At 46.4% G+C, this 13,186-nt stretch overlaps 6 protein-coding genes across 6 annotated transcripts; 2 read left to right on the top strand and 4 right to left on the bottom strand.

Moving 5' to 3' along the window:
- Positions 1-859: 859 nt before the first annotated feature.
- Positions 860-1,409, bottom strand: POJ06DRAFT_257315 (uncharacterized protein). Its single transcript, XM_056188133.1, has one exon. The coding sequence runs from the start codon at positions 1,272-1,274 to the stop codon at positions 999-1,001; it is 276 nt and encodes a 91-aa protein (XP_056041990.1). The 5' UTR covers positions 1,275-1,409; the 3' UTR covers positions 860-998.
- Positions 1,410-1,684: 275 nt separating this feature from the next.
- On the bottom strand, positions 1,685-3,408 carry POJ06DRAFT_276987 (uncharacterized protein; the record flags this gene model as incomplete). Its single annotated transcript, XM_056189698.1, has 2 exons — positions 1,685-2,144; positions 3,212-3,408. The coding sequence occupies 2 exons, from the start codon at positions 3,406-3,408 to the stop codon at positions 1,685-1,687; spliced, it is 657 nt and encodes a 218-aa protein (XP_056041989.1).
- Positions 3,409-5,729: 2,321 nt separating this feature from the next.
- Positions 5,730-6,560, bottom strand: POJ06DRAFT_257307 (uncharacterized protein). The gene is made up of 2 exons (XM_056188132.1): positions 6,009-6,560; positions 5,730-5,982 (listed from the first exon to the last, which is right to left on the bottom strand). The coding sequence occupies exons 1-2, from the start codon at positions 6,303-6,305 to the stop codon at positions 5,743-5,745; spliced, it is 537 nt and encodes a 178-aa protein (XP_056041988.1). The 5' UTR covers positions 6,306-6,560; the 3' UTR covers positions 5,730-5,742.
- Positions 6,561-7,048: 488 nt separating this feature from the next.
- On the top strand, positions 7,049-8,303 carry POJ06DRAFT_292114 (uncharacterized protein; the record flags this gene model as incomplete). The annotated part of the gene is made up of 4 exons (XM_056190380.1): positions 7,049-7,092; positions 7,153-7,444; positions 7,525-8,126; positions 8,183-8,303. 4 exons carry the CDS (start codon positions 7,049-7,051, stop codon positions 8,301-8,303), a joined length of 1,059 nt encoding a protein of 352 aa, XP_056041987.1.
- Positions 8,304-9,418: 1,115 nt separating this feature from the next.
- POJ06DRAFT_257306 (uncharacterized protein) lies at positions 9,419-10,040 on the bottom strand. Its single transcript, XM_056188131.1, has one exon. It carries the CDS (start codon positions 9,938-9,940, stop codon positions 9,545-9,547), a length of 396 nt encoding a protein of 131 aa, XP_056041986.1. The 5' UTR covers positions 9,941-10,040; the 3' UTR covers positions 9,419-9,544.
- A 1,231-nt stretch (positions 10,041-11,271) lies between these two features.
- On the top strand, positions 11,272-11,978 carry POJ06DRAFT_292098 (mitochondrial K+-H+ exchange-related-domain-containing protein; the record flags this gene model as incomplete). Its single annotated transcript, XM_056190379.1, has 1 exon — positions 11,272-11,978. Exon 1 carries the CDS (start codon positions 11,538-11,540, stop codon positions 11,976-11,978), a length of 441 nt encoding a protein of 146 aa, XP_056041985.1. The 5' UTR covers positions 11,272-11,537.
- Positions 11,979-13,186: the final 1,208 nt, after the last annotated feature.

Below are 13,186 nucleotides of genomic sequence, written 5' to 3'. Positions count from 1 at the left end.
GTCAGTGTCACAGTCATCGGTCTTAAATTTGCTTTTTGAATAAGCGGCATCAGTGCACGAAAACTCTCCAAATGCTTATGCCCGATGTGCATATACTGGATCCAGAATGTCAGCTCAGCCGCACTAAAATTTCAACCAAACTTAAAAGTCAAATGGATGGACAGTTCGTTTGGATGAGTGGAGTAGGTGAGCGGCGCCGGTCCGGATTGTGTGGTCGAAGTTGTACTGAATTGCCCTTGAATATGTTTAGTCTATGATACTGTAATTCTAAGGAGACGTAGTACACGACTGACGGAAGGGCCGAATACTGAGACTACGTAGGCGACAGAACGCTAATCGAGGCTCGTGCGATAATGTCCGATGGCTTTCGGCGTTGATGATATTTATACTTTCGGGGATGTAGTATAAGTGCACGGGATCGGCACAGATACACGGATAACGCATATATCCGCGGATATCCGTCAAAAATACGGATACGGATAGACATTAGGCAGATACGGATATGGATACGGATAGCAACCTTGATTAGTCATATCCATGGATATAGCGGATAAGACACATAAATAAAGTTATCAAACAAAATTATTACGGAGGGAGGTACTGAATTTTTCGGCTGTGTCGGGAATAGATAGTCATAAGGAACAACCAGTTTACGCAGTAGCTTTGCGAGGAACGTTGGTAATTATTAGGAGATTCATGGAGAGTAAACCAACCATTCCTCTTTGGGACTAGCCTAAGTAGCCGTCTGTACCCATCCGCCGAGCGTCAGTACCTCCCATACACCGCCACAGCAATTACACAACAAGCCACTCCATTAACATTTCTCGATCTAATCGCACCACCGCTCACTTCTTCAACATCATCCTCGCTTTCCATCCTCAATAAGGGAGAATACGTCAGACCACATTTCCTCGAACTCTTCATCTCGTCGAGAGTCTGCATCATCGCTTGCAACTAGTTGCTGCGTTGTTCGTTCGTCTTGTTCTGTTACCGTCGTCTCATTTTCTAGTTGTTAGGTCATTCGAAAGTTTTGGACATTTTCGTCGATTATGACCGGTATTTTTACATGATCCGCATCGCCTCAATTTCTTTATCCGGGCCGTGGCTATTTGGACTATCTCCGCTGATGTCTTAAGTGGCCGTGTTCCTCTAGGACGACCTTTCCTCGGAAGTGCAGCTGCGGGATCCTTGAGGTCTAAGAGCATTTCTTCATCGATATGCTGAAACACGACGTTGAGGGGAGAGAATTCAGGATGCACCCACCAGCGAGGCATGGGCGTTCACAATAATATAGGTAAAGGTCTTGCGGGAAGGTCCCGAAGGTTGGTAGCGCTCTTCATGACAATTTGGACAGCTTTGATCCTCGGAATATGTTCCGAAAAAAGTTATGCAGGGCACCTTGGGACAATAATCATAAATAACAGGAAATAACACAATGCAACGATTGATTATCTCCTTGCACAAATACCATGATTTTGCAGTGATCCCAGGAATCTTGCCAAGAAGAGAGACGCCGACATTGTCAATCTTATGCATAAGCTTGAAATTAAGCCATCGTATATGACCGGCATCTTCTGCTGAGATTATCGGATCTAGACTGTAAATTTTTATCACCTTGCAATCGAAGAATAATGCTGATGACTCATCTGCAGGATGGCGATGATTGTTCCCGACTGGCAAGGCATTACCTATAACGTACGGCTCCAAGTCCAGTTGAGGAGCTAGCAAAAGCGATAGCGAGATAAATTGCAAGGTCTGCTAAACCCGCCGTACAATTATCACTCATTGCATACTGATCATTATCATTATCATTGTTACTGTAATCGCCACCACCATTACTCCCACCAGCATATGTATCAAAAAAGCCCCCCCCACGATCCAAGTCGTCCAGTGCTGCACGTGAATCATTGTCGCCATATGCCGATGCCAACAAATGCTCATCTCCATCTTCAGTTACTTCACCAGAGACAAAGTTATCATCATTGATGCTACCATCCCTGTCCTCATTGGTAGTATCAAATGAAGTCAAAGCCCCACTCTTCGAATACTTATCGTCTTCAGTTAAGTCGTAGACTATGTTGACTGTCCTGATGCTGAGAGGCGGAGATTTTGTCATCATGAGGCTGAGAACTCGGCGCTGTGAGCTAGTACCAATCATTGTCAGCGCAAGGGCGAAGCACAAACAAATACATTAATACCTGAGATGTACACAGTGTATTAGTGTCCCTCGAAAGAACACGGTTCGTCAGTCGGTGGGCCCTGTAAGCGCTTACGGCACCCCCTGCCAGGCACATAAGCCCTCCAATGCTCACGAGCGGCGCATGTCGACCGGCAGTAGTATTGAGATCCAAGTTTAGGCATATTGTATAGATGTCACTAATATCACCTGGAACGCGGGAGCAACTGGGATCAAACGTCAACAGGATGCTAAGGAGGCAACAAGCTTGTTGAAGACGACAAGGGAACTTTAGCACTGGAGTTGGAAACACGAGTTCAGGGGCTAGAGATTTAAGGTACCCCTGACCCCTGACCTGTGTTATCGCCATGTCCGATTCCTACTGAGCTCGGTCTGAATTTTAATGCTGGTTTCTTGTCGGCATGAGTAATGGTTCTCGGGTTATTTATGTGTGATCGTATGAGCCATGTTTAATTATATGCGGGAAAAAAATTGCCCCATTAAAAAGGTGCTTTCATGTTTGCTCGCGGCCTGTCGGCTCCTTCGAGAAAATCGAGCGGTTGTCTACAGCATGCTCCCTATCATTGATAATATATTCTAAAACAACGAGCTAGTATATACCACTGTAAGTTTTCACCCACTCGGGCTATTTTTATGCTATTCAGAGAGGCGACAAGTAGTAAATCATAGCAAATTAAGCGACAGTTCAGCAAAGACCTCAGTCTGACTCACTAAGATTATATGTCTGAACCATTGTGTCTATCACTTCTTGAGACTCACGTCTCTTTCTTTTGTTCTCTATTCGACGCTGATCTTCCGTATCTTTGGCCATTCGAATCTCTAAGTTATGACGAGCCTAATACACCGAGCTGTTAGCTCCGTTCAACACAAACAGCATACTTAAAGAACATGTGCCTTGGCAGATGTGTCCTTCGGGGGGACACTTATTTTTCTGTAATTTGCTTGAATTTGGTACATTGTCAATATTGTACTAGTGCACTTAGCTAGCATTTACGCATGAATCGAGTAACTTACTTCCTCGCTCTCATAGTAAGCTGAATTGCGTTTGGAGACAATACCACCTCATCAAGTACTTCAAGGTACAAAGACGGGTCTCCTTCTTCGACATAGAGAGCTGATAGTTCTTCACTATCGATATTGGAGGAAATGCCCTCACAGATGCTTGCATCATCGTCATGACATGCTTGAATATAATCACTATCATTTGACATTGACTGGTACTTCTTTATGCTCAAAGTTCGCGCTGGATTTCTCCCTTTTCGTCCAAATGCCTTAGCAAAAAATATCTTTGAGGCCCAATTATCATAGGGTACCTGCAGCAATGGAAACACTGTTTCTAAATATTCGCACATTCTGATTTTGATAGCATCTGGTACGTCATTCCAGGTGGTGAACCCTCCAAAAAAGGAGTTAGAGCAAAACTTGTTATACTCAAGATCTATCTTGGGTTGGCCTGTAATCAGTGGTTCTACTTGTGCCGCAATAACTCAAAACATGGAATCTTCTTCTAATGAAAGCAAGATCATCCTTGCCATCGAAGCACTCCAAAGGTCCAAAAAAATAAGCGTTAGGACTGCAGCAAAGATATATGATATTAGTGAAACGCTACGTCACCGACGTGCCGGCCAACAACCACGACGCGATGTTCCAGCCAATTTGCGGAAATTGACCGACCTAGAAGAATCAGTCCTTGTTCAATACATCCTCGACTTAGCTGCCAAAGGATTTCCTCCTCGGCTGTCTGTTGTGGGAGATATAGCAAATCGACTTCTCGCGACACGCGACGCGCCAAGCGTCGGGACGCGTTGGGCTTCGAACTTCGTCAAGCGCCGCCCAGAGCTCCGGACGCGTTTCCAGCGGAAGTACGACTACCAGAGGGCCAAATGCGAAGAACTAGTGATTATTCGTAGCAGGTTTGAGCTTGTACGCAATATAATCGCGAAGTATGGCATCCAGGATACGGATATCTATAACTTCGACGAGACTGGGTTTATGACGGGCGTTATCTCAACCGCAACGGTTGTGACAAGCTCAGACGGGCGTACAAAGGCAAAAAATGTTGTAATATATGACTATATTGAAGCGCACTCTAACAGACTCAATAAACTATAGGTTCCTATGACCTCTATATATACTTGGGACGCTGCCTTCTGAAACCTTCTAGACATTCCATGAATACCCAATTGCGTCATCGTTACACATTGCTAGAATATTCCACAATCTACGATCGTAGGCTAGAGTGTTCTACACATTTCCACAAAAAAGGTACAGCCTGGCAATCGGGAATGGGTTACGGTAATCCAGGGCGTCAATTCCCAGGGCTGGACGGTACCGCCGTTCGTCATTGTTGCAGGGAAAAACCACCTCGCGTCTTAGTATCAAAACAGCGGATTTCCACCCGACTGGGTCGTCGGGACGCGTTGGGCTTCGAACTTCGTCAAGCACCGCCCAGAGCTCCGGACGCGTTTCCAGCGGAAGTACGACTACCAGAGGGCCAAATGCGAAGATCCAGTGATTATTCGTAGCTGGTTTATACGATTACTATACGATTGGCTGTAGGGCTGTGTCGGATGCGGATATCCGCCTAATTTGACCGTATCCGCCATCCGCCATCCGCCATCGCGAGTTTGGCGGATTTACATCCGTCATCCGTCATCCGCCATTACAAGTTTGTCGGATCCTCATCCGCCGTCTTGTCGAATAAATCCGCCTTCCTATCCGCCTTGATCGGATAAATCTAAAATGATTACACTAGCCTAATTAGGTTAGAGGATTTCCTTTGATAATTTAGCGCCAAACGTTATTTGGAAATCAAAATTTCACCCGTTTCGTTAATACGACTCTCTCACCTTAAGTAAATAATAAAATAGTCAGGATTACAAGACAATGTACTTGTCAGCAAACGCGTGCGGCATCGACGATCTGGATTCTGTAAGCGCGTCGACGAGAATGTGCAATGTTCTGCCTGAGAATTAATCCAGTTTTTTCAAATCTCGAATACAAACCTCGAAATCCATAGCTAACTCATTCGGACATTGCGATATAATATATCCTCGCGGAACTCTAAGCGTTTCGAGAATATCCACTTCTCAGCTACATTACAGTGAACCTTGGACCTGACCTTAAATACTCCACATCGATCTTTCCTAATTAGGAAATTATCCGCCTTATCCGCCATCCGCCAATTTGGGACCTGGCGGATATTTATTCGAGGCGGATAATTTGGCGGATAGAATCCGCCATATCCGCCCATCCGTCACAGCCCTGATTAGCTGTAAAAGTTTACGATTAACTATACGAGCAATCACCTGAGTCGCTCGCAAAAAATCGTATAGTCAGGCACGTGACCTAACGCTTAATAAGGTTTAAAAGAAGAATGAAGTACAAATGCCTAATTGTGGAATAAGGTCGTAGTCTAGATCGCAGTTGTTTCACATTACGGCATTCAGATTACGGCAGTTTGTTTCAGATTACGGCAGGTGGAGGCCGAATGTTGTCAAGGGTTAGATGAGGATAAGGTATAAAATGGCTGCATGTATCTATAGTCAAATAGAAGATAACGCCAACAATCCTTCTGCCCCAATTACAACACTAATTACATGTCCGATTCCTTCGCGTATTGATCTGCCAGTAATGTGAGTGTCCTCATAGTCCCCGATTCCAACGAGTTCGTGATAGGACATGTTAGTTGTAGATGTCGATCTAGCAGAGTCCTTGATAGACCAATTCCGACAGTGCTTGCAAGTTATCAGCTGATCGTTCCCAAGCATTTTGGATCGCGTAGGCTTCCACCGTTGGTTAGAGTTGTAACTTCAAACTGCTCCCAGAGCCAGTGATTCGCGGTCCCACGTGTAGGCTGAGAAGAAATCACATCGTCCGTGATGACTGGTGAGATCCCTTGCGCTTCCTCAGTCAAGTTCCTCGACAATGGTCGATCGACAATCTGGCTAATAGAATCCTCCGGCCCTAGCTCAAAGGAGCTCTCAATTGGTGACTGTAGGCCGCTGGTGAGCGAGACGTTCTCCATCGGCTCCTCTCCTTCGTACCCATCATTCAATAGCACGTAATCTATAGCCAGCTGGCGACGAGAACGTGTAGAAGGCTCCATGTCGAAGGCGCCAATGCAGTAATGAATAGTAACTTCCTCTAATTGTTGATAATATTTCAGAGGACAAGAGGAAAAAAGGGGTTCCCGGCAGGGGTTATAACCCTACCTTCCTAATTAGGAAGATTGTTACTATACGATTACTATACGATTTCAATCTATACTATACGATTACTTTACGACTAAACCTTAATTTTTGCGATTAACTTTACGAATAATCTCAAAAGTTGACGGTACCGTAACCGTACCCACCCCTAGTAAGGGGTCTGTTGCCTCCCTGTTTCTTTTATTCGTTAATAATACTCGCGCACATCTCGCTATGAGGTAAACTACCCCTAAGCACGTGATTGGATGTCCGGTATCATGGCTAGCGGGTGATCATCCGCTAATGCAATCTGCTGACAGCATCTAGTCCCAGAGCGATTAGAACGAGTCGGAGACAAAATTGGGACTAGTTACACACGAGCCCAGAATAGGGGCCGAGGATGCACACTTCGTAGTAAACTCCGGTGGCAACGCAGCCACCTTGAACCAATAGGATGATAATCACAGAGATCAGGCGATCAGCCTATGATGAGGAGGTACAGTTGCATCTAGCCTTGGGTGCTCTAATAAAAACTGTTCGTTTAAAAGCGGTCTCGTCAGCTTCGCAAGTATCGATATGATATCTAAGGCGTAGCACCTCAACCTCCCTGCCTTGGAACGACACTGGCATGCCCTGAGACTTGACATCAAGCGACGACAAAATGAGTGCACGCAAGATTCTAGTGACCGGTGCCACAGGTTTCGTGTAATTTCTTCGGTCCCTGGGTCAAGTAAATGAGTAGCTCCAGTGCTAACTAATGTGCAGAGGAGGCTCCGTGCTCGCCCAGTTACTATCCTCCACGCATTCTAGCATCAGGGAGCTCAACATCACGGCTATCGTCAGACGTCAAGAGCAAGCGGACATTCTCGCTAAAAATGGTATTAATGCGGAGTTGTTTAATGGTCTTGATGACACCGAACAATTGAGACGCATTGCGTCTAAATACGACATCGTGCTCCATTGCGCCACTGGCCGGCACACATTTGCCGCTGAAGCTTTAGTCCTCGGTTTGGGCGACGGGATGAAGAAGAATGGCCAGCAAGCCTATTACATCCATGTGAGTCTACTTTCCTAAACCCCGAAACGCTAGCTCGCCGGAGAGAGCAGTAGCATAGGGACTCACACAGCTACGTATAGACCACCGGCACGTCAAACCTGGCTTATAGCATTGTCTCTAACCCTAATGCTGCTCTCCGCGACTTTTCGGATGCCGACGACGATATATATGAAGAAGAGCTCCGTCGGGATGCCGAGCAGCTGTACCTCCAGCGTCGAACGGACCTAGTCGTCCTCGAAACCGCTGAAAAAACCGGCGTCAAGCCGTATCTTATGATGCCTCCTACCATCTACGGCAGGGGTCTGGGCCTCTTCAAGACGCAGTCCATCCAGATCCCTTTCACCATTCGTCATACGATTAACGCAGGGTACCCAGAATATATCGGCGACGGCTCGGGGACAGTAGGGTACGTCCATATCGCTGATCTTGCAGTTCTGTACGAGCTGCTTTTGAGCAAGATCCTAGAGGGTGCTGATATACCTTACGGGCGAAAGGGCTACTATTTCAGTAACACGAGTGCCTTCACATGGAAGGACTTGAACGAGAAGCTCGGGGTAATTGGCTATCGCTCGGGTGCCCTCAAGTCTCCCACACCTGTTTCCATCACCTTGGAGGAGGCAGCCGAGCGGTGGGGCTTCATCGAGGGCAATCAACTTCTCCTTGAAACGAACCATGCTGGCAGGTTCGTAAGACATCGTCGAACAGGTGGGACACGATACTGACATAGATACCTTCTAGATCTAAAACCACTCCGAAGCGTGCATATGAGCTGGGCTGGGTCCCCGAGAAGACCGCGGCCGACTGGGACACCGAGCTCGAAGAAACTTGGAAAGCAGTGGCTGCTGAGCAGCTCAAGTAAAATAAAAAAAAGAATAATTTTTTTAATAAAAGAGGCTAGGGTTGATGCCTTGTTGTCGCCAAGAAAGTCTAGAATTTGGCCTGCTGGGTGTCAAGGTCCTACGTAAAGATATGTGTATCGACAACTGAATAACTACCTTTATAATATATGAAACGTATGCAGCAGAAGGATCGGTGAGAGTTATCTCTCAATTAAGTGTATAGATACATGCAGCGAGCGCATTCTATAAACAGACTCTTTAGTTTTAGACTAAACAAGGCACAGTATCAATTATTCCGTATATGTGGTGCAACGCACCTCAATACAGGGCTGTAGGCGGATAGGCGGATAGGCGGATTTTTGGCGGATACAGTTGGCGGATACAAATCCGCCAACCCTCAGAGAGGCGGATATCCGATCCGCCATTTTGGCGGATATGGCGGATAATCCGTATATTCTTAATTAAATTGAAAAAAGGTCAAAATCAAACAGGGTTAGGGTCTTGTTAGCCCTAACCCTTACCTTGCATAGTCCGACAAGAGGTTATGCTAGCACTGTCGTACACGCTCACATGTAGCCGGGATCACCGACCAAATAAGTTGCGTCCGCTACAGCGAGTCCATTTAGAAAATTCAAATATCATGTTAGTGAACTTTGCGAAATTTTTGAAGAAATTAGATATATAATAACTATTAATGAATTTTGCAAATTTTTAAAGGCGGATGGCGGATTTGTGGATATCCGCCACAGCCCTGCCTCAATATTCGAAGGGCAGATGGACGGAAAGTAAACTTGAATAAACAAATTTATTGCAAGAATACAAGACTTCGTGCTTGAGCTGACAGCGAGGACAAACCCTTCCTTTTATTCTCTGCCAGGTGTCTACTAAATTATGTACATGTATACCACACGCAAAAGGCCAGCGAGACAACAAACGGCAACGAGACAACAAACGAGCAAGAGACCAACAAGAACACTCAACCCACGAGGGCCAGGCAACCAACGACAACCCCAACTCGAGCTTATCGTAAAAAAAATACCGCCGCACGCCGCACGCAGTCCCTTACAGACGTGTCCCAGCGTGGGTCACGTAAAGGTTGTTTTCTAAAGTACACATTATTTGTATATTTAAAGACCATTAATTCCCTCCTGGCCCCGGACTCAAGAAGTCCAACGAGACTCTACCAATCCTCTATTGTTGTGATCGAGCCACGCGAACTTCCACTCGCAGCAAACTTTAGTTACCACATAGCAATTACCTTCTAACAATTAAGCACGTACACTAAGCCTAGAAAGCTCGCAAGCAACCATACTTTCCTGCTATAACTGCTCACACCAACCCTGCTCGCTCGATTAGGCGAAGTCGCAACTATCGTGGGAGTGCCAGTAGCAGTCGGGCTGCTCGGACTCACACCGACTGAGGCAAACCCAACACTAACTTCTCCTTGACCAACAGCGGCAGCCAATCCTTCAGCATTCTCAATCGACCCAATTCTTGTGTACGTGTAACTCGTCGAGTAATCCTCGTACCACAGCACGAGCGTGCGCGAGCCGTAGAGCATTAGATCACCGGCCCTTATAGAGCCGGGGTTGGTCGGGGCGGTTGGGAGCGTTGTGGAGAGGTCTGCGTATTTTTCGTTGCCGTTGAGTTCGGACATTTGCAGGTTTAGGGGGAGGAGAACGCGGAATGCTGAGACTGTGGGGTTGTCGAGAACGGAGGCATGAAGGTGGAAGAGCCGATTGTGAGTTGAAGGGGGCGGGCGGCGCTGGAGTTCGCGCTCATCTTGATTTAGTCCGACTTTGGTTGAGGAAAGATGCCGCTGAGCTTAGGTAAGGGCCTGGACTTGATGCTTGAGGATATGTCTTTGTCGGATTTGAGATGGCGAGATGGTAGAGAATTATATGGGACAATGAAGGACCGATAGGCTTCCGGCGGAGATGGTATACAATATATAGCATGCAGATGCTTGCAACGTAGTCTACTTGAGGGGTCGTGCTTGGCCAATAATTTCGGCCGAAATACTCCCAAGAGATTGCCAATGTTTCTTACGTGGCTGTGTCGATTTCCCGCTCTCTCAACCCTACAAGAAAAATCTCTGATGTCACTCACAGTTATTATATGAGTGACTCGCCACCAGTGACTCAGAGCAGCAACTGGACAGAGCAGGTTAATATGTTTATGCCGCCCTACTCAGTCAACAGACCTCAGGGAGAGAGTCACTTTGTAGTCATTACAGAGTAAAGCTCTATCAGCTACTAGCTGTGAGGACAATATAGAGCGAGTTGCCTGGCTAGAGTCGTTCCTAGTATATATTGGAGGCGATCATTGACACTGAGTTTAAGCTGCTCTCTGTACCAAAAATTCCTAACTAAGGATTTTTGGTGACGTCAGGTTGGGAGTTTATACCTTATCACTGATCGCTCACGATGCCTTGTAGGCGTCAACTAATTGTAGTATGTTTTATCACTAATGCTCTTAGAGCTAACTAATGACTGCTATATGGAAGATTGATTTTGTTCAATGGTCTCCCATAAGGGGGACAACTGGTAGGTGTAGACACCGTCCCAATCGCCACTACACAAAAGGATTATTTTGTGCCCAAATGGAGTACGTCTATTACATACAAAGCAACGACGTATATACAGAAACGCTAAGTGGCAAAATGCCCAAAATGAGTGCAACAGCCCGACAGTGTGAAAACTGGAGCAACCATCCACAATAACGTGATCGGGAAGCTAACCGATCGCCCAAGCAAGCCGATCGATAAAACCCACCATCAGCTTTATTTCTCTACATAGCAACCCACAGCGACGATATATAACATTATAATAAATGAAAATTTGTTCTGCATGCCGTTTGCATGTAAGTGAGGTATGACCGCTTTGGTTGCAACGGCTACACCGTCTGATAGTACGTACGGCTGTCTTCCGGTTGTCGTCCCGTTGGACCACTTCTTCATGATGTGGTGTCGAACGTTGCCCTTCTTCTATTGTGTCTCGAAGCAGCCGGATCTACATGTTGTCAAATGCGATTTCTCTTCACGTCCGACAGATCATAGCAAGACATTCGTTTTCAATAGATTCGCGCGGGGAGCTGTGAACACTGGCCAAGACCTCTAGAGTCCATGGTTCAGACTGTAGTAAGCAACTGTCCAGTGGTGTAATTCTTTCTTACGAATCGCATAGACAAGTGACCCCACAGGCAACCAGGAAGATAAATTGATTGACTAAAGTATATTTTTAAATATTTAGACGATGCGGATTATCATTCTTCCTCTTTCGACGGCTTCTCGCCTCGTTATTGCACAGAGGACTTCGTCACATGCATTGCCGCCACGATTCGATGATCGACTAGCTCAGCGCGCCCATAACATGTGGACAACTTGGGAGAGCTCAACTACGTGGTGGAAGATTAAAGTGACAAAATGGGGAAACGCAGCAATGGATCGGATCCCATATGACGAATGGAGCTTGAAAGGCGTCCCACGACCACCCGCTGGGTTGTTGCCAACACATCCAAAGAAATGGTGGGAGTTTTGGAAGCGCAATGACGATTTGAGAGATAGGAATTTGAGAGATAGAGAATTCCTGATGCAATCAAAGCGGGTGCCATTGGTTTACCCTCCAGGATTGATTAAGGACCATGAAGCCGCGGAATTTGTTCGCCAACTGCGCTTTTGCTTTCCAGCAGTATGATATATCCAGGTCCGATGATCCGAAAATGCGCTTGAAAAAAAACGCTCTCGGTAGTCCTTGATAATGACACTCGTTGTCTTTCCCAGCTCTATATGATCCGCTGTGCTTTGAAGCTTCGAACTTACTTCCAAATGCTCGTCACGAAGAACCGAAGTCAATGGGAGGAGGAGAATACATCGAAAAGAACTGGCCAGTTGAAGAAGTCGGCAGTTTGTCCCCGAATCCGCAGAAGCGAGAACCAACTTACTGCCAACGATTGGTCTGTTCTCCAACATTTTGCAACGATTCTCGGGTACTACGAAGATGCAGTCAAGACTCTGGAAGGCGATGGCTTGATCAGAAAGCGCAGGACGGGATATACCGGCTCTTATGGAAACATTTGGGATGTGGTCAACGGGTTTGAATTCTTGCTCGGCAAGCTGGAGAAATATAAGGAGATGGCAAAGGACTTTCCTGACCCTGAACAGTTCAGGATTGGTATCAATTTGGCCTGGGAGAAGCTAGAGAAGTACTACACCATTCTCGACGAAACACCGATATATTATGCTGCCGTTGCGCTTCATCCAGCGCATAGATGGGGGTGGTTCGAACAGTCATGGTCGCGTCATCCTGATTGGATCAGAACTGCAAAAAGGATGGTTCAGCAAGTATGGGACGAGAGATATCGAGATCTCGAGGTGATCTCGGACGATGAGCCTGATACAAAACGACAAAAGTATTATTACAACGCCTTCGAAGAGCATTGCGAACAGATCAGAATCGATTCGAATCAAGCAGAGGGTCTAGACGATGATCCCTTTGCCGACGACGAGTTCGAAAAATGGCAAGCAACTCACCGCAACGACGACAAGTTTGTTCGTGATCCAATAGCTTATTGGCATGAGAAGCGCTTTCAATACCCTCGGCTGTCTCGAATGGCTCTCGACTTTCTCACAATACAATCCATGTCTGCCGAGTGTGAAAGACTGTTCTCAGCCTCAGGGCAGATGGTTGTCCCTCAACGGAGTAACCTTCAGGCGCGAACAATCCAAAGCGGCTCGCCGTACTCAAATATCTCATCCAATTCCTCTAGATTGCGCCTCTTTGTTTCCGGAGCTCCAGTAAGCACATGAATGAACGCCCCAATGTTGAAAGATGCAAGACAAAGAAGAAACCAAAAAGGGAGACGAACAAGGCAACAGCCGGAACGGCCTGTATAGCCCATGGAC

The sequence above is a fragment of the Lipomyces tetrasporus genome (assembly GCF_029532465.1).
Source record: "Lipomyces tetrasporus strain NRRL Y-64009 chromosome Unknown POJ06scaffold_8, whole genome shotgun sequence".
In the NCBI taxonomy this organism is placed as follows: domain Eukaryota; kingdom Fungi; phylum Ascomycota; class Lipomycetes; order Lipomycetales; family Lipomycetaceae; genus Lipomyces; species Lipomyces tetrasporus.
Note: the sequence above shows the minus strand (reverse complement) of the source record. Positions and strands in the feature narration are given on the sequence as shown.